General features: G+C 38.4%; 1 protein-coding gene across 3 annotated transcripts in view; it reads right to left on the reverse strand.

Moving 5' to 3' along the window:
- The window catches only part of PPFIA2 (PTPRF interacting protein alpha 2), a 627181-nt gene that overhangs the window by 85773 nt on the left and 517544 nt on the right, over positions 1-23864 (reverse strand). For all 3 annotated transcript variants that reach the window (XM_065422644.1, XM_065422656.1, XM_065422651.1), the window contains 7 exons: positions 22531-22665; positions 13860-13943; positions 13331-13462; positions 11741-11803; positions 9478-9569; positions 1241-1376; positions 367-587 (listed from right to left, as the gene is read on the reverse strand). In XM_065422644.1, the coding sequence (XP_065278716.1) occupies positions 367-587; positions 1241-1376; positions 9478-9569; positions 11741-11803; positions 13331-13462; positions 13860-13943; positions 22531-22665 (863 nt within the window). The remainder of the gene's footprint in view (positions 1-366; positions 588-1240; positions 1377-9477; positions 9570-11740; positions 11804-13330; positions 13463-13859; positions 13944-22530; positions 22666-23864) is intronic.

The following is a 23864-nucleotide window of genomic DNA, read 5'->3' on the forward strand; positions in this document are numbered from 1 at the left end:
TCATTAATGGTAGAATGGAGTTATGTAGGATGGGCATGTAAAAATCTTGAAAAGAAGGCCTCTGAATAAAGGTCTATCAGAAAGCTTTCCTGTGTTAGTGTACCCTAAAATAGCTTCTTCTACAGAGCTAACTATTTCTCTTCCCCTGGCATGTTCTTCGCAAGCTCCATGTTTAAGAAAGGAAATTGCTATCATTACTTCCACTATAGTACATATTCTTATACATAAACACATACATTCCCCAATTACTGCCCTGGAATGCATGAGTGGGGCTCCCACTGCAGTCTATGGAAACTGATCCTGAGCAAAATGGGGAAGATTGATCTATGACCAGAAAACACATTGCAGTTGGTTGATGTTAGGTACCTTATTTCTTTGTTGATTGCATCTAGTTGCTCCTGAAGCATCATGGCCAGAGTCTGGGCATCTGAATGCCCACTTGGTGACAGAAGATCCATGGAGCTAAAAATAGTTTCTCTATCATCGTCATCAATATCAGACATTTCGGTGTCACTTTCAAATGGGTGGCTGCTCAAGACTCCAATCTGCTGAGTTCTGTTCCACTCATGATCCCCAAGAGATTTCACCTAAGCAAAAATGTACAAAATGCATATTGTTTAGTCTGAGAAACTATTTCAAAAATAGCTTGCTGGAAAATGGAAAAGATGAAGCATTAACATTTTAAAATACTGGCTCTGTCATTATTAATCCCTTTCTTATTTGTAACAACATTAAGAATGATAGATTTATTTGATGAGAATAAAGATGCTGTAAAGTTCTTTCATATGGTTTCTACTGCAGTTCAGCATTAACTAAGGAAGAGATTTTCAAAGGTGTCCAGTTAGGTTTCCAACTCCCACTGAACTTGAATATCTCCCTCTGCGCTATTCGTGTTGGCTGCTATACAGCAGTGGATGTACTTGTAGATTTGTATGGAAAAATCCTATTGTTTGCTGACAAAACTACACAATTTGTAACCCCATCGAGTATCTTCTACAAACACTGAGGTACACTGTCATATCCCAGTGTGGGGATTTTAATTGTTAACATGAGCTATTAATACCATATGCAATTAAAAGAAGATATCCTATAAGCTGTCAGCAAACTAGTTAGTTAAGGCACTTTTGCGGTGCATTATGTATGCCAGTGTTTAATGCTGTCATTGTTTAGGAATACATTGTAATAATGCATGCAAAAAAGCTTGCAGTGTTTCACAAGTGAAAACAATTAAATGGTTAACCTTTGGTTCATCTCTCCGGACCCCCATACGACCTCTTCTGGGTCGCCTTATCACTTTAGTTGACCTGTAGTCAGATTGGCTATCAACCAAGGAACCCACAGAATACCTCAGTTCTGCTGATGTGTCAAGGTGAGATCTGAAAAGGGATTGAGGCAGAGACAATAGATAAATTCAAATAACAGTAATGATAATACAGTGCCTTTCATTCTAGGGTCTCAGACCTTTATTGACATTAATTCATTAAGCCTTGCAAGAGAAACTACATTGGGGACACAATTCAGTGAACATTTTCTAAACATATGGTGGGGGGTAATAAAGGAAATAAATCTTGACCCTTTTTATATTAAAGAATTAAATAACAAACCACAACAGCCCAGATCCACAGCTGGTGCGAATTGGCAGAGCTCCAATGAAGTCAATCAGCAGAGTCGGCTCAACACTAATCATTTTTGCATATCCCACCCTAAACACTTTTGTAGTATTACTTTTCTATGTAAGCAATTGTTGCCATGACAGTGTTATGCGATCATGAATGAAAAGGAAGATGAATCAATCTGCTTATTAAGACATGCTCTACATTATGATAATGTTAGTCAACTTCCCAATGATATAAAGGTTTATGGTTATGATTGGAATGCTACATCTCTGGTACTATGTTAATAGTTTAAACTAATACAACTGATACAGCCTAAGAACCTTGGCTTCCACAAGTGTGTTTGGGGCACGACTCTGGCTTTTAAACCATTGGTTGCATAGCAGGGCTGGGGATGAGGATGGTCTAAGCTCCAGGACAAGAATGGAAGAATTGTGGCTGACAATCAGAATTCTTCCTAGTTTTCCTGTGTGTGTGTGCATGCTAGAGTGGGAACACTGCCACTCACTGAAGCAATGCAGCATTCCCTTCCTGCCCAACATCAGTTTTGCTGGCTTGTGGGGACTGTGGGGGGAGGACACAGACTATGTTCCCCTTCCTTGACTCTTTTCAGGAGATTAGTACCCGTGACAGAACTAACCTAGGGCAGTGCTTGTACCTCCCAGACCCATCACAGTTGCTGCTCATAGTGGGAAATAAGGGGAGTGAAGTCTCCATGTACCCTCTGAGAATTCTTGAACAGTCATGAAGATTTGGCCACATTTTGGCCTTCGCAAAAGGATGCAATTGGCATGATAACATTAGAGAAGTGAAATGTAATGTTACAAATATTGTAGTGATGATACTTCATCAGTATCAAAGTACAACACTTTATTATTATTTGTTTGTTTGTTTATGGTATCTCCTAAAGATGTGCTAGTAGCCTTCCAGGCAGACAGGAAGCAATGGTCTGTGCTCTCTGGAACTGGCAGTCTGAAGACTGACACACAGACAGAAAACAGTTAGGGGGAAAGGGTAGATAATCTTTGTGTTTGTTTTAGCAGGTGGCAAATATACTGTTGCATCTGTCATCTCTCATTGTACTAACTTGAATGGAGAAAAGAAAATGGTTAAGAAAAGTAAGTTGTTACTCCTACACAGAAGGATTTTTTAAAAATAATATATATGTTATAAATAACAACAGTGAAAGGAGAATCTTATCTGACTACTTGCATTTCTGTAGTAGTCAAGAAAGTTACTCTATCTAGAATGCACATGAAAAATATACCTCCATATTTAAATTTTAACTCCTTTCAAACTGGGAAAAAAAGCTTACAATCAGCTTGTGACCATCTTCCTTAAAAGGTTCACAGCAAGGTTAATAATCAGTTTTCAAGAAACAAAATATGATTTTTATCCCTAAAAATATTTCCTTCACCTCAGTGGAAGAATGTTGCCCAAGAAAATAATGGCTTTAATCTTTAGAGATGAAAGCTGTCTAAGTAAAGGTATGACTGATCTCCAAAATGAAGGAAATCATTCAGAAAATCACATTTATGCTAAAATCACAGAATCATAGAATATTAGGGTTGAAAGAGACCTCAGGAGGTCATCCAGTCCAATCCCCTGCTCAAAGCAGAACCAACACCAACTAAATCATCTCAGCCAAGGCTTTGTCAAACCGGGCCTTAAAAACCTCTAAGGATGGTGATTCCACCACCTCCCTAGGTAACCCATTCCAATAATCTGTAATATCTGTAAAATCTGTAATTCTATTAGAAGAATATTAATGTAATCCTCCCTTCCCCATTTCAGATATGTATTCTATAAATAGATTTCAACAGATGTTCACTTTCACTACAGGATCACTTATTTTGAACTAAAATAAATTGTTGCCTAGAAGAATGAGGCATTAGCCTAAATTTTAGCAACACCACATTAGTCGGAAAGTGAGAGCAACTGGTATTGTTAAAATGTAACCACCTGATGTCTGTTCAGTGACATAGGACCATTAACTGCATCTCCAGTGAGCATGGAGTGCAGAATCAGAGTCTGGGTGATCTCAGTTGGAATTCCTAGTAGGAAAAAACACAACTGCGGTTATTAACAGTTTCTCCAGAGAGATCAGAGACAGGACTAACATGGAGACAGGACTGTCCTCTTACATCCAGAGATAGATCCTTCTCTAGCAGAAAAAAGGTACATTGGCTGTATGATGTGGGGAAGCTTGTTTGCTAAAAGGCTAAGATTGCACAAGGTATTACTACTCTGTTGGAAGGAAGAAACTGTTCCTCAAGATTTTAAAGATGCTTGTTTCATCCAACTCTACAAAAACAAAGGAGACAGAAGTGACTGTGAAAGCCACAGAGCAATATCTCTTCTTAACATCATGAGAAAAATCTTAAGCTGTATTATTTTACCTAGACTTCAAACTTTAGCTGAGAATAATCTATCTTGATAGCCAATGTGGCCTCTGCTTGGGAAGGCCCAGCATAGACATGATCTTCTCTGGAAGACAACTGCAGAAAAAGTGCAGAGAGAAGCGTAGTCCACTGTACATGGCTTTTATAGATTTAACAAAAGCCTTTGACATGGTTAGTTGGTCTGAAGATGCTGGTGTGACGTTGCACTCTATATGATTTTATGAAAGTATGCTGATGAGTGTGAACATAATGTAACTAAAAAATGCTTCATGCAAAAGGTCTCTTGTAAGGTATCATTACAAAGTTTATAATCTACCGAGTGTGGTCATCTTATTTGTATAAATATATCACTCTTGTATCTGAAACTAGAAATATGAAATATAACTCGGAGGGCCTATTGTAATTATGCAAAGTGTGGGCCATTAATGGTTTGGAATCTTGATGGCTTCCATTAACCAGGACAATAGACTGTAGATGGCTCTATTTTACTTGCAAGTTTTCCTGTATACGTATGTGCTGGCAAGTGGGTAATTAAGTCTTACAGTGACATGTGATCATGTCACTTGAACTGGAATCCATCTTTAACCTGGTGCTTTTCCATTGAGAAGGAGAGGGTGGGAACCCAGAGAGGGACAAAGGATTCCCGCCTTATGCAAAAGATATATAAGTGCGTGGAAGAGAACAAAGGGGGCGGCCATCATGAGAAATCCCCTAGCTACCACCTGAGCTGGAACAAGGGCTGTACCAGGGGGGAAGGATTGTGCCCAGACTAGGAAGGCATCCAGTCTCTGAAAGAAACGTATTGAAACATCTCTGAGGGTGCGATCTTATCTGTATTCAGTTTTATTACTCTACTAGGCTTAGACTTGCATGTTTTATTTTATTTTGTTTGGTAATTCACTTTGTTCTGTCTATTACTACTTGGAACCACTTAAATCTTACTTTCTGTATTTAATAAAATCATTTTTACTTATTAATTAACCCAGAGTATGTATGAATACCTGGGGGGGGGTAGTGGGGGGGCAAAGAGCTGTGCATATCTCTCTATCAGTGTTATAGAGGGCGAACAATTTATGAGTTTAGCCTGTATAAGCTTTATACAGGGTAAAATGGATTTATTTGGGGTTTGGACCCCATTGGGAGTTGGGCATCTGAGTGTTAAAGACAGGAACACTTCTGTAAGCTGCTTTCAGTTAAGTCTGCAGCTTTGGGGCATGTGGTTCAGACCCTGGGTCAGTGTTGGAGCAGACTGGCATGTCTGGCTCAACAGGACAGGGTGCTGGAGTCCCAAGCTGGCAGGGAAAACAGGGGCAGAAGAGTCGTGGCACATCGGTTGGCAGTTCCCAAGGGGGTTTCTATGATCCAACCCGTCACAGCTTGGTTGTCCACCTCTATTGCTAAATCTTGTGAAATCCTTATACAATTGCATGAAAGCAACTGTAATGTACAAAAACCAAGAGCCTGACTCATTTAACATCAACAATGGAGCGAAGCAGGGGTGCGTACTGGCTCCTACATTATTTAATACTTTTTTACTTCTCATTCCTGCTTCAACATGCGTCCCATGATGTTCGACAGGGTGTCTATCTTAGCATTAGACATGATGGAGGTTTAACATTGCAAGGTTCAGAGCCAAGACGAAGGTGAAAGAGACCATCATAAGAGACCTGTTGTTTGCAGATGATGCAGCCCTTGTGGCTCACAGTGTTGATGCCCTACAATAGCTTATTACCAAGTTCTCTGATTCATGCAAAATCTTTGGGCTAGCAATAAGCATGAAGAAGACGGTTATCATGCACCAAGGCTCTTCAAAACCAGTTCCAGATATCATCTTACATGGTATTTGTTTGGATGGTATTGGCCAATTTTGCTTCCTTAGCTCTACTGTTTCCAGCAATGTAGATCTTCTTGCTGAGCTCACTAGTAGAATTGGCAAATCAGCCAGGAACTTTTCAAGACAAAGCCTGGAACAATAACAAATTATCAACTAAAGTGAAAATCCATATTTATGTGAGATGTGTTTTATCCACTCTTCTATATGGCTCAGAAATATGGATGACTTACGCCAAACATACCAAAAGATTAAACAGCTTTTATATCTGATGCTTGCATAAAATTCTTCGAATAAGATGGCAAGACAGGGTGACAAATGTGGAAGTGTTAAATCGTGCTGATATGTCATCCATGGGAATACTGATTAGTAAGAAAAGACTCAGGTGGCTTGGACATGACAAGTGAATGCCAGATTACAGGATCCCAAAGAGTGTGTAGTACTCAGAAGCTCACGAAGGGTCTAGAAAGAGGCAGACTGCTGCATAGATTTTGGGATGCTTGTAAAGATGACTTAATTATCCATTGGAATCTCTCTGAATGATTGGGAAAGGAGAGCGGAATGCCGCTCTGGTTGGTGGAGACAGCTTGTAGATGGAGTGAAGTGTTGCAAGGCAGACTTGATCAAGATTTGTGATGACTGGCATCTGAGGAGGAAAGAATCTGCTGCTTGGATTCAGAGCACTGCTAGGGTGTGAGTGTGCCCTACCTGTGGACAGGACTGTTACTCGTGCATCGAACTCAGCAGCTATAAAAGAACTCATCGGCACATACACCATGTTCTGTAAAGAGCGATAGTGCCATTTATTACATGTACTGTGCCAATTCTGTGAACAACAAATCAAGGTTTCATTGTCCTAAGCTGCCAATATGGTACCTTTAACCAACAATAAATATTCTACAGCAAAACAAAAAGGAAGACAGATACCACATACTCTGAAGTATGAGATAAGAGCCATAAACAAATCCAGAGACATATGTTGGAAAATATGTCTTAGGATTTAGTTCCTAGGTACAGCATATGTCAGATCCCTATAGTCATAAATGCTGAGTCTCCTATTTTTTTCCATCATAAATCATAATGGTGAAGGGTGGGCAAGTAGATTTTGTGTTTGAGCTGGTAAATATTAGTGACAACCTTGAAAAGCTATGTTATAACCTGTGTGGATGTTCCTATAATAAAAAATCCTTGTTATTTTGAGTACTTCAGAATAGTTTGATTTTAGCTTTAAATGAACTAGCTTCTTAGTGTGTTAAGCCAGAAATGGTTATTCTAAACATAATGCAAGGAAAATGAAAATTAAATCAATGATGTGATTTGCATTCCATTTCCCAAACATATTTATGTTTAAAATTAAATTTGAATTGAACATACAACTTTGAAATAAAATTACTAATTACAAACTATGAGAATGATTTATTAATTCTTCCAGAGTACAAAGTACAAATAGTAATTGTTAATTTAAAAAGCTTCATATTCCTAATGTAAATTGAAAAATTCAAGATAATACACTGCAAACATACTGTGGGCTGTTTTGCACACACCCATCAGGGTATTCAGTGTGACTTTTTGTGTAGTCTCTTTTCGGAGGCTCTTGAAAATCCTTATGGTTCAACGGAAAATCGCGCCTGGAAGACACATGCACAGTTAGGACCCTCTAAATTATGCCGGAGTGCATGACTTATAGTAGTGGGATGTGAATACACCCTTTAGGTGTATATGTCTGAAAAATGTGGCGCCCATTCTGAATTAGGTCAGAGAGTGTACACAATGCCTGTCAGCTCTGCAATGGGATGGCAGACAGTAGGAGGCAGCCCAGATTCCAGTCTCCAGCCAGTAGACATTCATCTACTGTCCAGCCTCATAATGCCACATAAGCCCATGTTGTATCCTCCTTGTTGAAAGACCAGCCTATATAATGGGATGAGTTCTCCTCACTCCATTCCTGAGAGGTGGAAGAATTCAAGTACAAGTGAAGGGATCTCAGCATCAGGAATTCACTGTATTACCCACACTCAGCGAAGAGTTCCAGCAGCAGCAGCTTTGTAAGTGTGGGAATAGGGATCGGGAAGTAAACAATTTTAGAGTGCACTGCTGAATTCCAGGGGAACAGTTGTAAGGCAGCTCACGGAGCTCAGACAGCACCTAGGCACAGGCTATGAGGATGTGTTCACAGAAGCCAGCAAGGCAGTGAGTGACAAGAAAATAAGACTGCTTTTCCCCCATGACGGTGAGAGGTCTCAGGTAAGCAGCTACACCTGGGGCAGTAACCATTGTGCCAGGTGCTGAGATTTGTCCAGCAGTTCTCTTCATTTAAGCAGGTATGTGGTCTTCACTCTAAAAAAACCATGAGTGTCACTATGAAGTGCTTCATACAGCTTGACACAGAGCGTATGTTGCAATTAAACACTGTTTCTCTGTTCTACACTGCTTGTGTAGCAGTTTCCCCATCTCTGAAATGGAGGTTATACTTGCCAGTTTCATAGTGGTGTTGCTAGGCTGAATTATGGTTTAATGTCTATAAAGCACTCTAAGATCCTCATGAGAAAGGCGTTATATAAAACGTGTGTGTGTGTGTGTGTGTGTGTGTGTGAGACCACATAACTCAAGTTTCAAAAGAACAAAGTGAGAAACCGTTATAACAATTAACAAGCTTGAGTCCATTACATTAATTTATATTTCTCCTTATATATCAAATAAACAGCACAAATTAAATAAAATAAAGGGTATAAGAAAGTAAAAAAAAGAGTTTAAAACAAGCATTGAGCAATCTCTCTCAGAAACATGAGGGTGTATAGTAGCTTATGCAGGCAAATATAACAGCATTCAAGGAAAAAGAACTTGATTCAGATTACAATTTCCTCAATTTAGTTTTGTACCATGTGTTTTGGCTGACAAATCCTACACTTTAACATATTAAGCTTGCTAGTTACGAAATGAAGGCAGGAGAAACAGGTGTGAATTTTATTTTAAAGGACATTGTTGGACAGAAAGGAAAATTATTCTATTATTCTATAACCATAGCAACAGCTTTCCCAAATAATTTATCTTCAGCTATCAGTAGCAGACAAGATTTGTATTCAAAAAGCTCATGTCTCATTATTAGTTCATTCCTGATCCTTCAACAAACTTTGGCAGACAGATCATTGTGCCTGTGAGGAACCCTGCTGAACTTTGCCTGCACAATAAGCTGAAAGATCGGGGCCTTACTGTATGCACTAAGCAAAACCTTGTTAACTCTCACTTAAGGGAAAAATAACAGTTAGATATAATTGTTGGTGTATGACTCTAAATTTGTTAATCAATTCTAGTGTTAAAGGTGGCAACTGGAATTCCATTTTCAGACTTTCCTGGAAATTATTGAAGTATTTTAGTATAATTTAGAAGTATAACAGAGTTTAAAACAGAAGACTTGATTCTGATCTTAGCAATATGGTAATACATACTCACTTATGTTAGGCCCCAGCTATATTATGAAAAACAATCAAAAGGGACAATAGTAACCATTGAACAGCTAACTTTAAAAAAAATGTTTTTAATGTCTATTGAAAACACATCCTTGTTATAAAGTCTTGAACAATCTTTACATGTTGTCTTGAAGTTCAATTACTTTATGATTTTTGTAAGTTACCTTGATAATGTAGGTTCAATTAAAGAGCCAGCCCTTATTTTCAACTGGTCAAGTTCAGATCTCAGTTTGTCAATTTCTTCTGACAATCTTTCCTGAAAAAAGGAGAAATGTTTTTAAGAGGAGTTGTATTGAATATAAAACTGTAAAAAAATTAGTTACTGACTTCTAAAATAGGAAATAAATTCAGCCATAGTTTCCTTTTGATGACCCCCATGCAAATGCCATTACTGTTAATAATGCCTGTGCATTGAGAGAAGGCTGTTTAGTATTCCTTACTATATCCTCACAAGCTGGAAGAAACTTTGTGAAGGGCTCATGCCTGAAAATTACATTTTTTTATGCAACTTGTGTTAGAAAAGAAGAAGAAACTAAAACAATAGTTTAGGGCTGAAAAGGCAAAGTAAACACCATTTACCGTGGATGATGACTTGAAAGAAGCACTAATAGCAAAATTAGGCTGATAAGAAAAAATGCTGAGGAATGCACTTTCAAAAATATGTGGAATGGTGGCATATGATGCTGCCATTGCTAGAAATGACTATTACCAACCAACCAAGTGATGAATAACTTGCAAACCAGGTAAGACCATGATTCAGGAAAGTACTCAAGCCCGTGCTTAAGTTCATCTCTCTTCAGCCCTTAAGTACTTAACTTTAAGCATGTAGTTAAGTCCCACGGACTTATGGCTCCAATTCAGCAAAGTCCCTAAGTACATGCCTAGCTTTATGCTTGTGAGTAATCCCCTTCTTTAAAGATGGGCAGATGTTTAAGTGTCTTGCTGAATTGGGGCCTTAAGGCTCAATCTTGTGAGCTGATGAGACCTTCTATGAGGTGCTCAGAAACCTCAATTTCCAGCAATGCCAGCAGACATGAAGGATGCTAATCACCACTTTGCACCTCTTAAAACTGGCCAAATTTTGAACACACACAGTTATAACAGTTGCTAGATAAAAGAGGTAGGTTTCTATAGTTTTGGGTTTTTTTAACACAAAACAATTCAGCTTTCTTCTGTCATAATAATGAATTTCTAAAAATAATTAAAACAAAGCAAGGAATTGGAAAATTAATAAAATTGTAAATATAAAAAAATATACAGCTGCCACATTCCTAACCCAAAATTAAGTGACAAGAGATATTTTAAATATTTTTGTAATAGTGTATTACATATAAAGGTAATATCATTATTTACATTATGCTAGTACCTAGTGGCCCCATTTTGCAAGGAGCTGTACACATACATAACAGTTTTTGCTCCAAAGAACTCACAGTCTGAACAGACAGGACAAATAGTGGCTGAAAGGAAGGTTTATTATCCCATTTTACACATGGGGAACTGAGGCACAGAGACATTAAGTACTTGCCCAAGGTCACACAGCAAATTTGTTGCAGTCAGGAATTGAATCACAATCTCTTGAGCTCTAGTTCAGTGCCTTAACCACAAAAATCTCCCTGCCTCTCTACAAAATTACTTTATGCTAAAATAACAATAGATTTAAACAGATATTTTCTCTTACCATTTTCCTCATTTCATGTTCGTTTTGGGTGTCATATGGTAATAGTTATTTTCCCCTTAGGAACAAGCGTAGCGGTATTTTTTCCATTCCACACTATATATTTTAATTTAATTGGACACACTGCAAAAATGCTTTATGTATAAATCTAAAGGTGGATGCATTTTTGTGTTCTACTGCCTTTAAGGCAAGTATATCTTTAAAATAAAACCAAAAACTTGTGTTTGGAATAAACATTTATAATTAATTTGACTGATTCACTAAACCAGTGTTTTGTTGTTAAATTGCCCTGAACTCAAAAAGGCACCTTTCAGCTATGGTTAGTATAATTTCACTGCACCTGTTAAAGTAAATGTATCAAATCAAATAATTATTTTCTTAACTAAAGACGTATAACCATTTACATGAAAATCTCTGTTAAACCAGTCTTTTTAAGAACTACAATTTGTATGGTGAAATCCTGGCCCCACTGAAGTCAATTCACTTCAATGGGGCCAGAATTTCAACCCTAAACTATATTTTTAGGAGCATTTTCATATAGCATCAATTTCTAGCTTAAGCAACTGGATGGGTAAAGAACCATCTACTCCTGGATCCTCAGGAGTATTTTACTGCTATTTGATCCATTTCCAGGGGCCAGTTTGAGACGTTAAGTACACCACAAACATATTTTCTCATATTCAAATAATATCAAATGATTTTTCTAAATAAAACAATGAGATTACAGATAAAATAGGAGAGTTATATAGTACCTTGTCATGTAAAGATTCTTCCAGGGTCTTCCTGAAACTTTCAGATTCCTGAATTAAAACATTCTAGGAGAGAAAAAGACATTTGAAATGTAAATTAAACAGGAGGAAACATCCAGTACCAGAAGCTGCCATCTGATCAAGTTAACTAAATTAAGTGAACTGATCCATCTTGTTCTCCACAGAATTTTCAATATGAATCTGTTAATACTTTCGGAATGTGTACAGGTCAGATCAAGAACCCTATAAACAATCCAAATATTTTCTTTCAAGGACAGAAGTCACTTTTCTAGTATCTTAATCTGAGATTTTTACACATTCTGTTCCCCACAGGTTCTCTCTGTGACAGCATATTCTCTACTTTCTACAGTATTCTGCCTCAGGAGCAGCAAAAATCTGCAGCTGTACTTGTCGCCTTGGAGAAGTTTGGCTGGAGGTGTATTTGAATGAGGATTTCAGAGGAATAGATCATTTTCTTCGACTATTTAAGGAGACTTCAGTGAGTTTTCTACCACTCAAAGGAATCTGATGTTTAGAGTGAAATACATCATGGTGTCAAGGGCCAGAGCAACTTTGCACAATGTAAGCCCCATTGTCACATTATGGGGTGGAAGGGATGGGGACCGAGAAACCAGCATATCAATGATGCAAGGGGGCTTGGGACTGTAGAAAGAGTCCCTGAGCCAGTGGCTTTATGTGAGTGAAATACATTTCAGTCTTTGTGTATGTATGAAGAAGAGTGGAATTGGGATGGCTAAAGTGGAAATACTCAAATTCAGAGGGCCAAACATGAATTTGCTCCCCAATAATCCCAGGAAACATCTCAAGGATGTGTTCAGAGCCAAGCAATAGACAAGACAAGAGCAAATGGAGAATGTTTCTGAATGTCTGTGTCACAAATCCTCAAGCTGAGTCTATAATATCATCACATTAATCATCTTCCAGCCTTCCCTCCTCAAGCAAGTGTTAAACACACCTCTTTTTTATTTCTCTTTAAGATAACAAAGGGATTAGTGGAATCCACTGAAGAACAACGTCCATAATTTATTCTTTCTCTGGTCACTGACTTACCTATACATCTCACTCCTACCCTGAATAAAACATTTATCTGGGAATAAAAGAGCACATATCTGTTATGTAAACTTTTAACTGCACAGAAGATGCAATTTAGGAATGAGAACAGATCTTGGGAACTCCTGAATTTTAATCCTGGTTCTGCCACTGCCTCATGTTGTGGCTGTGGGCAAGCTTGGGTAAGCTTTCCACCTCTGGTTCCCTTTCCCCATCAGTAAAAATGGAGATAATAATATCCACCTCACAATGGCATTTGGAGGGTTCTTTCATGAAAGTATGTACCTTGATTTGAACATGTAAAAGCTCGATAAGTTATATATTATCCACAGTATTATAAAAACTCTACCAGAATATGAATATCTGATATTTTGCTTGATGCTAAAAATTTGATTAGATTTGTAACTATTAGGTTCACATTTGCCTGTGCATCATAGCATCAGCATCACATTTATATCCAGATAAAATATATACAGTAGTAACCTTATTCAATTTAAGTTTATTCTGCCCTTTGCACTTTACCTTTTCCTCAAGTGCTGCCATTCTCTCTTTTAAGTGTAGCTGCAGGCGCTCATTGGATTCTGTCAAAAGTCTGTCTACAGTATCTGATAATCTTTTGTTGTGCTCCTCATTCATTTTCTCTCTTTGTCTTGCCTTCAGTACAGAACAAAGGAAATACAATGATAAGTTTCCAAGTTAATTAATGCCCTATTAAAATGCGTAGATTTTATGGTGATTGAAAACATTTTCATTAAAATATCCAGCAACAGAAGAAATTATAGTTTAAGTTCATCTATTGATAAATACATATTAACTCCTGATCAAGGTATATTAGAAACTTCTGTATCAGCAGACTGTTTATAGCCAACTAAAATTAGATTTAAATCAGTTGACGAAGTTGATGAAAAAATGCAGCACAGATTCTGCTCTCAGACTCACAAAAGCATTATTCTGCAATTAATGGAGTTGTAGGCATGTAACTGAGGGCAGAATTTGGCCCTATATTGTTAAATTATAAGCACAAAAAATAAATGGTCTGCAATACACATACTCTTTGAAGTTCCTGATTCTTTTCTTCAAGTTGAGCTTCCAAGTGTCTCATACGTTCTTCAATGTTACCATGTCTTTCTTCTGCCTGTAAAAAAAATAGGAAGACTCGGTCTGAAATTTAAATTGCTTTGCAAATCTTTGTCAGCAAAGTTTAAACAAAATATAAAGCAAGCTACTACTAACTGCAAACTTAGTTTTCAAAAAATAAACTTTATTTAAACAGGCAGCTGAACAGCATTGCTTGAAATGTGTCAGCTACAAAGGCCTGTTACATCCAAGCATCAGCAAAATATTGGAGTTATTTATGAGCAATGAAATCAGCCAAATGTAACATGCAGACTGTGCATGGTTTGAACACAAACCTGCCATCGTAAAATTGTAAGCTCCTGAAGCACTAAACTGCACGATGGTTGATTATCAATAAAAAAAATAATTAAAAAAATAAATGAAAACAAATCAGATGGATTCTATTTAGCAATAGAAAGTAAAGTCCAGTAGGACTACCTTCCTACGTATGGAGATCATTTCTTGTAGCTTAGCTTCCATAACATATTGATAATCATCAGATGAGGTAGAAGAGGTTGGATCAGACTAACAAGTTAAGGAAAAGGAGAGGGACAAAATTGAAAAATCAGAACTAAAGACACTGACACTGAAAAGAACACAGCACAGAATGCTTAAATGAAAAGTGTGACTGAAAATTTAATACTTTGACTGAATTTTATGTGGAATAAACTACACTGATAGTTGGTGGATGTGATGCAGTTGATGTGGATCAACTAAAAATAATGGAATGCTAAAAAAGCTATCAACCTAGATATGGAAGTTCAAGGTTAGTGATGGCTGGCTGATGAAAGGTTACTACAGAGTAAAATCAAAGCAACTCTGGCTAATACGGTCTAATGTAGTAGTTGGAATTATGGTGAACTAAACACCAGAATATGATGTTGAGAGGCCAGTGTCAGAAAGTTCTTCAGGATTCTTGCTACCACTTTATAGGAATGAAAACAATGCACACATGTTGTAGAATATACTAAATTAATGGATTTTACAGTAACTGTGCAATATAATGCCAGATTCCCTCATTACTACAAAACACAAAGAATTAACCATATAAAATAAGACTCAAGTTTTAGGATTCTATTTTAGAAAGATCAAGTAACCCCTTTTTATTCTAGTAAAACAATATAGTTCCCAAACTTTTCCAAGATGATCCCTTTGCAAGATCAGGGTCATAATTAAGAGAAGAACCTATAAATAAAAATGCATTAATTTGATAAAAAGTAATTTAAAACAGTATAGGTACTGAATATGAAATATCGCAGTCCATCCAAAGATTCAACACTTTTCTGAAAGAACCCAGCTGAAAAAGTCATTTATTCTAAAATATGGGTCTCCATGTTCCTTCTTACCAAGGAATTCTACGGTAACATTGTAAAAATTAATGTTATGTTGAATTTGTTGGTATGGAAACAAGAGACATGCATAAGGAGCACAGATAGCACAGTGCTACCAATGCCTGTTCTTTGTGAGCTCCTGATTGCCAAATGCTCAGAGTAGTCATTCTCTCAAGAGGTGAACTCTGGGTCACCAGATGAGCAAACTCTCAACACATCTAACATTATTAATAAAGTAATACTTCGTTAGTGAGACTGTCATCTACAAATGACTTACCAAAATAACAGTTAGGTATATTTATCAAAGTAATTACCATTGGTACACCATAATTTAAAATCACTTCAATGGTATTATCAGAACTAAAGAGTCATTGACACAAAATTAGACTGATGTACAATTTTATAAATATAAACTGCAACTGTCAGTATGGATTCATTCCTATTACGAACAGTATGAATATACACATACACTGATATATGAAGTTTTATACCTAACCACTAGGTTTTTTGAATACAATGTTATTTAGTTAACATCATTTTCAACTACAGAGTATTTATAAAGTTTATTCACTTGTAAAATGAAAAGGGTAAACATAAATGTCCCGGATAATTCTTTTATTAATTTAGCCTCTTTTTCTGATTGTGGATTAGTCATTATTTGAAACTACTCTATTTTTATTTATTACTATATGGACCAATCACAATCAGTTCGATATTGAGTATTCAGTATTCAATGTTATAAATTTGAGCTTTATAAATTAGTTGTATTTCATCATATACGTCATATGGTATAGTTTCTCTACCCTTATTGGATGAATATGACTCCTAAAATCAGTACTAGGACTGGAAAAAAGTTCTCAGAGCTCTGAGTCACTGATCAAGAGGTAGCAGAAACACAGGATTAGGGAAATTATAGATTATTTTAAACCTTTTACTTTCAGGGTCACAGAGAACTTGCTGGAAGCATCATTCCTAGAAAATTAAGCTACTCTGAGGTTTAATGGCTGAGTGCAAAGTTAAATTTAATTTATTCTCAACACTTTCACGTGCAAGATCCTTATATGTTCAAACACATTACTTCTAGCTTTGAAGAGCACCTCACTCAAGACATCTGATAAGTGGTTCTGCCTTGTATAGCATACTCTTGATAAAGAAGTCTGGGCAGCTGTTTCATTCAAATGTGCTGCTCACATCTATATTTTAAATTGTAGGAAGGATTTTCATTCGAAATTATATGATGGATAATTCTTTAACTGCATGGTTTGTCTGAGGCACCAATAAAACAAATAGGGTAGAATATCAAAGTATTTATTGTTATAGGAAAAACTCTATTCATATTTCGGACCAAAATGCACACAGGCTCTTTATAAATATCTGATTATCCAGTTCCTATGATGACTATCATGCATGTTAGAATCCACACTGCTGATTCAGCAAGGTACTTAAGCATAGGTGTAAGCAGACATATTTATTTCAGTGAGATTACTCATATGCTTAAAGTTATATACTTGCTTAAATAACCTGAGCCCCAGTCATCAAGGTATCTGATACTATATTTTCTATTATAAAAGGCAATGAGCCTGATTTTCATTTACACCAAAGCCTCTTTATACTGCTCTAGTAGTCTAAAGTGAACATAATTTAATGTAAATGAGAATAAAGACCAATGTCATAGTTCCAAAAATATTTTTTTAACGTTCAAGCATATTGGTTCTCTTTCAACTTCCTTTTGGCTCCTTTTGTTCCAAAAATTTTGCTCCTTATTTACCTAAGAGGAAGCAAATTATATTCTATTTGGGACATTGGAAACTAACTGCAGTTGCTGATCCGGTTAATGCAGAGGCAGAATTAATAAATTCTAGATGGGGATGTGTACTGTGTACATTGTTTATTTGCAGAGCTATAATTCAACTAAGTACACTTAAAGCTTAAAGCTCCAGTGATATTGCAATAAATGACTTCGGTCCAACTGAGATTTAAGCATGCTTTAAAAGTGAGACTTTTAAGATTTAAAAGTGCATCAGAAAACATACTAGCAGCCAAAGGAATTACGCTAATTTTTTGGATGCTATTTTGTATTGACTTTGCTCAAATATGACATCATAATCAAATGCCAAACTTTTAAAGCTTTCTCAGGGTAGCAAGTAAAAAACTGTTGATCACAATAATGTGGTTTAATTTTGAACATCACATGCATGTTCCATAGTTGATCATGATTTAAGTCCTTATATAAACAGTGGCTACATTTAAAAAGAATGTTTTATGAATAGTGTTGAACAGCTCATGAAATTTCAGCACTCTCCAGTGCAACCCTTGACACAGAAGTCTAGATTTTTTGCTTATAAGACACAAGTAATTATTTTCTGTTATTCTCTTTGGGAGGCTCAGTAAAATACACTGTGCGGTATTCAGCAACAATTATTGAAAATATGTATCCAGAATACTGGGGTATAAATAGATTTGTTAAGCAATGCAGTACTGGGTTTACAATGGTGCCAATGGTGCCATGGCATCAGGCTCACACTGGGAAGGGGCCTATTACAGACCCCCACAATCTATCCACACAGCCGGGTCTGGCTCCTTGCCCAAGGCAGTCCAGCGCCCAGGCCTTGCTGTTATCAGCTCCCAGCCAGCAGGTTCCGCTCGCTTGTTGGGGGCTCGCCAGTGCCACCCAGAAGCCGGGCTCTGCCATGCGGGCTGGGCAAGGTTGCTGGCTGCTGGGACAGTGAGAGCGGCCGGGCCTGGCGGGTTCTCAGGGGTTGCATCCCAGGAATCTGCCCTGCTCCCCAGCATGGCTCCAGCACCGAGCGGTGTCTGCTGCCCACCACCTGCGGGGCCCCGCCTGCTTCCCAGGGACTGAGCCACCTGACCGGTGCAGAGGCCGGGCTGGTCTCAGCCAGTTGTGGCGGGGGGAAGAGGGGAAGGGAGCAACATGGGGCCTTGGCTGGGTCCTGCCAGGCTTGTGGGTCCTGAGGGAGCCTGGCCTGGGCAGACCCAACTCCTGCTCCAGCCTAGCTGATTGCGCTGCTCCTGAGGGGCCAAAGTGATCCCCACCCTGGGACCAGCCCTGGCTGTGGTGCCGGCTCAGCACGGCAGACACAATCACCTTCCAGTGGGACCGGCTAGTGTGGCCAGGGGGCAGGGAATGGGGGAGTAGGTCTCTATGGGGCCTGTGGGGGGGCACTCAGCCGTGAGGGGGCAGTGGGGGAGGTTTGTGTGTTTTAGGTTGCTGGGCAGTGGAGGGGCCTGTGGGGAAGTGCTGGGCAGTGGGGGAGGTCTCTGTGTGTGTTGGGGTGTGGTGCAGTTGTGGTGGTGGGGCTGTGGAGGGTGCTGGGCAGTGGGGGGGCATGTGAGGAGGGCTTTTTAGCCATTCTCATACCCCTCTTCCATTCACTCAGCCAGTGATTCTCTCCACTCTGCTTTCTCTTTCAGGTCTGCCTCTTTCATCCATTTCTCCCACCACAAGGTCTCTACCAACAACTCCCAATCCTAGCCTTATCCCCAACTTTTATATTCTCTACTAAGTGCCTCTGCTGAAAGTCCCATGACCACATAGACTTTCAAATTCCTTCTCTCTTTCAGTTCTGCCATTCATTTTCTTCATCAAGCAGCACCACTACTCCACAAATATTGATCCCAACTGTCTTTTGTCATAAAACCACCTAAGTTCCTGTATCGCTCTCCCTTCACAGAGGATCTTGTCAAGTTCTTCAAAAATAAAGTTGATTTAATCTAACCTGATCTCCCCTTCTTCCTCCACCTTAGCTCTTTCCCCTCCTCTCCTGTCCCAAAGAATGATATTTCTCTTGTACTCTAAACCATCCCCCTGCCTCAGTGACCTCTCTCCTCCTGCCTCCCTTTTCCTCTCCCTCACATTTCTCCTCAGCCTTTCACTCTCTTCTTAATACATACTAATTTCTCACATCCATTAAAAACTTTGCTCTCCCCGTCCCTGTAACTTTCACTTTATTTTTCTTCACCTCTAAATTCATGGAGTATGCAGTTTACAACTGCTGCCTCAATACAATATATTACTGCCTGATGTGGCTGAATGGAGGAAGGGTGATGATGACTATCCCAGACTGGATTGAGACCGCTCCCTAAAAATACCAGCGGGGGAAACGTATCTGACAGACTACTCCCTTCAAGATGTTGAATTCCAGTCGGACTGCCTCACCTCCAAAAAATAAATATCATGTATGGGGAAGAAGGCGTCATGTTGGAGGGGAGGATCATGGAGTCTTCTATAAAGGTTTGTGCAGATATTCACAGAGACTAAAGCTTTGCCTTCACTGCAGATTTAACTTGATCTATCATAGATTTTCCCCATAGGGCAGATCCTTAGGCAGTTGTTAACACATGTTGCTACCCCGAGATAACTGCAGTGAAAACAGGAAATCACAACAACTGAGATATGATGGTCCTCCAATCCATCCCAGAAGCCCCATGGGCGAGGAGCAGATTTACCATTAAACAAACCATGTGGTGGCACGGGGCCCCCAATGACAGGGGGTCCCCCAAAATGCAGGAGAAATCTCATCTGACAACCTGCCCCCGAGTCCTGGCCGGCAGCATAGAAGGGCTCAGGCAGGCAGGCTGCCTGCATGCTATGGCCGGTGGCCCTACGCCACTCCCAGAAGCAGCCGGCCGCTGACACGTCTCTGCACACCCCAGGCAGCGCACGGAGACCTGCTGCCCCTCTCCCCCCAAGGGGCTCACCGAGACATGCCAGCATCAGGGCTAAGGCAGCTCCCTGCCCGCTCTACCTCCCTCCTCCACGCCATTCCTGGAAGCAGCTGGCATGTCCCTGCAGCCCCTGGGTGTGTGTGTGTGACTGCGCACTGCCCCCGCCCCGAGCGTCGACTCCGCAGCTCCCATTGGCCAGGAACTGTGGCCAATGGGAACTGCGGGGATGGCGCCTGCGGGCAGTGGCATGCAGAGACCCCTTGATCGCTCCCCCGCCTAGGAGCCGCTGTCAGAAGGGGGTGTGTGCCAGACCCCCTCCTGCACCCCAACCCTCTGCCCCAATCAAGGTACCTCACTTTATTTTAATTTGCTTTCCATTACTTATAATATAGGAGGAGGATAAAGAAAAAAAGAATGAAAAATAGTGGGGAGATAAGAGAGAGTGGTTTTTTTCTTAGCTGGGTCCTCACGGGAGTGGGGTGGGGTGCAAAAATGAAGTTGGGCACAGGGCCCCACTAACTCTAAATCCGCCACTGCCCTGGGCACCTAATCCTGTGTTCTATCTTGATATCTGCCTGCACTCTGACCTGTAAAAGTGGACTATCAAGCTGCCTTTGCTCAGCATCCTACTTGCAGTTTACCTGCCTGCAATTTCTCCAACTTCACGCATTGCCAGTGTTTGATACAAGAGAATGAGGACTACTATCAAGCCCCTGGAACAGTGAAACTCTTATATAGATTACTTAGTCCAATTGACTTTGTAGAGTTTCTCTCTAGATAAAAACTTGGATGAAGGCCATTTTGGATGAAATGTCCATTCTGTCCACGGTTCTCTAATCACATCAAATAAAAGACTGTTAAAAAGGCACACGGAAATGTATGTCTTAGTATGTTTATGATCAGAATAATGACAATATTGCACTGAAATATACTGAGTATCCTGCATGACTGAGATGAGATATTCTTCTCACAATATTAAGTGTTAGTGTTTGTTCAAGAAAAAAAATGGTGGCAACAAAAGACATGCTTGAGGTTGAAGAAAAACTACTGGTGCCTAAAATATTGGAGAATTTATAAAAGAAAATTTCATCTTAAATATAAAGCAATATTTTGCTAAGGGCATTACAATGTCAGGTCATCTGCTGAATAAATCACAGATGGACAACTTAAAGCTGACAAGGGATGCCTCATTCATGTGCACCATAGTTTTTACAAAATACTGTAACATTTGTTTGTCATTTCACGCAGCTTCCTTTTTGTTGAATCTTCTTTTTTCCAGCATTTCCAGTTCCCTTTCAGATTCCCAACCCATATACCTAAAGTCGACAGCACAAAATCTTGATTATTGAATACTGCTTTTGTCTTAATGAGGTAAAAGGAATTATATTCTATTTCCTTCTTGACTAAATTACACAAAGGTCAGGCTAACCCTATAAGCCACCCAGGCACTGAAGACCTAATAAAAAGCGACAAATACAAAGGTTTTTTTAGAATTCTGTTAAAATATGAGGAGTACTTGTGGCACCTTAAAGACTAACAAATTTATTTGGGCATAAGCTTTCGTGGGCTAAAACCCACTTCACTCTGAAACCTGTTAAAATATGAAAATTAGTTGCCTAATAAAATTAATACAATCTTCTGTAGTGATAGAGAAAAGAAAATTCAAATAAATCATAATGATGTGTAACATACTGTGCTGTATGGAGTTTTTCATTTTCATCCGACTATAAATGTGAAGGATTAAATATTTTATGAGAATTACATGTCCTAATGAAGTTGAAAATACTTTTAACTACACTACAGCATTAACTGCATGCACATCTGAAAAATGTGGTAGAGAGCAATACATGAAATTTGCATAATTTAAAACGTACTTTTGTCTTATTGTTTTTCTCGAAGAAAGCTGTTGTACAATAAATTGTTAACAGAGAAACCAGACTGTCTTTGGTCCCTTTAGGGCTTTACATTTATCCTTGTGATTTATCAATTGTAGTTTGATTAACTGCTATAAAGAATCAATTTAAAAAAATCAATATTCAGGATGGCTTTGTTTCTGTCACACACAACTCATCCTAAATGCCAGTAAGAAAAAATTTGTAATTTTGTATCATTTATTGTGGTAAAAATGATTATTGTGTCTCTCCTAATTAATGTGGTATAAAAACATTATGGAAAAAATGATTTATCAGCTTGATTTTTTTGGTTAAAAGGGAAATTTTTACATATTTTAAAACTAAATGGGTTCATGAATTTTTTGGAAATCCATGACATCTTTTTAAATATAATGTAATCTAAAGTAAGAGTAGTTACTGCACCTGCCAATAAAGACTGTGAGAAATACAGTCAAGGCACATGGTATATCAAGTTATAACAATGGCATTAATAAAGCCAGGGTAATATTACTTATGTTACATACCGGTAATTAACATTTGCTTACAGTGTGTCTACACAGCATGTTTTTTCCCCATTTCTTATGAGATTGAAATGAAGTCCTTTTTTGTTATGGTTGTTGTAGGGAGGAATACAGAATGTATTAAACCAAAGTTAAACCAAACATTTCTGAAATGAACCTATTTCTCAGTGCAGTACCTTAGTCAGTGCTGCAATTCTCTGAGCTAGTTCAGCCTCCACTTCAGGCAAGGTCTCAGCCTTCCGCATTGTCTGTTGCAGCTTCTGTTCAGCGAGCTCAAGACGTTCTTGCAGCTGTCTGTTTTTGTCTTCCATCTGAAACCCAGAGACGAAAACAAAAAATATAAAAAGGCAGAATTAAGAAATGGGGTACTTTCTGAGGTGGACACTCCAAGTGGGTTCAGATACAGATACTCTCCAGCTTGCAAGAGAGTTTATTATGGGCTTGTGAAAAGGATTAATCCAAGTATGGAACTGTGCAGGCCTTTTACGCTATGACTGATATGAGGACTAAGGATTTCATATCAAGGCCAAGTAAAGAAGTTGCAATCTGTAAAGTATGAAGATGAACAAACATTCTTTTCCCTCTAATCTGTGTGCTATTAGTGCCAGCCAAGGAAAAAAAGATAGCGTTTGTGCCAGTAAAATCAGAGTTTTGAAAGCCACAGACACAAACATCAACTCCTTTACTGCAAAACCGAGAGCATAAGAGACTGGGAAGAAGTACATGTTTTAGAAGGATACATTTGCTAAAAAATTGTTGGAACTAATTGATGCCAATAACATACTACTAGTGTGATGGTGAAATCAGCCTTGGTTACACATCCAAGGATATCCATTATCAGTTCCTGTCAGCTATTTGCTTACTGCTGCACAGTTAATTTTTTGTTGTGAATTTACAGTTAAATCTTGTTTTATGTAAATGGAATTACTGAACCTGTGATAATCATTGAAAGAGAAGTACAGAGGGGAAAAAAAAGGGTGGGCCTTTAAGTTTTCTTTTTATAAGTAGGGTGTTTTCTGCCCCATGAGACATACAAAATGAATATGATTTCATTTAGTATTAATTGTCCCCTTCCAATGAATTTAGGGTGGGACTAACAAGAGCATGCTGTAAATATTGTAATCTTTTGTACTGGTATTTTAATCCTTTGACAGGGTAATAAGATTTAAAATGTATTTTGTTGATGTTGCAATGCTGAAAATGTATTCTAAGTCTGCTTTTATGTAGCACAATTATCAGTACTTACTATTCTCTGTAGGCAATTTATGCATATTGTAAAACTACTTAAATTGCTAATAAAAAACTAACAGCTGATATAGGTATTTTGCTCTTTCATCTATTGTTCTTATGGTTAAAGAGGAAAATTAATAACAGTCTTCAAGCAACTTTCAAAATAGAATCCAAAAAGTTTTGGTTTTGATCCTTTCATTCTCATTAATGAAAATAAATCTTTTTATTTTAATGGGGTTTCACTCAATTAGAGGACAATTTAGTTATCAAGGTGTTCTCA

The sequence above is a fragment of the Emys orbicularis genome, chromosome 1, assembly GCF_028017835.1.
Source record: "Emys orbicularis isolate rEmyOrb1 chromosome 1, rEmyOrb1.hap1, whole genome shotgun sequence".
Lineage (NCBI taxonomy): Eukaryota > Metazoa > Chordata > Testudines > Emydidae > Emys > Emys orbicularis.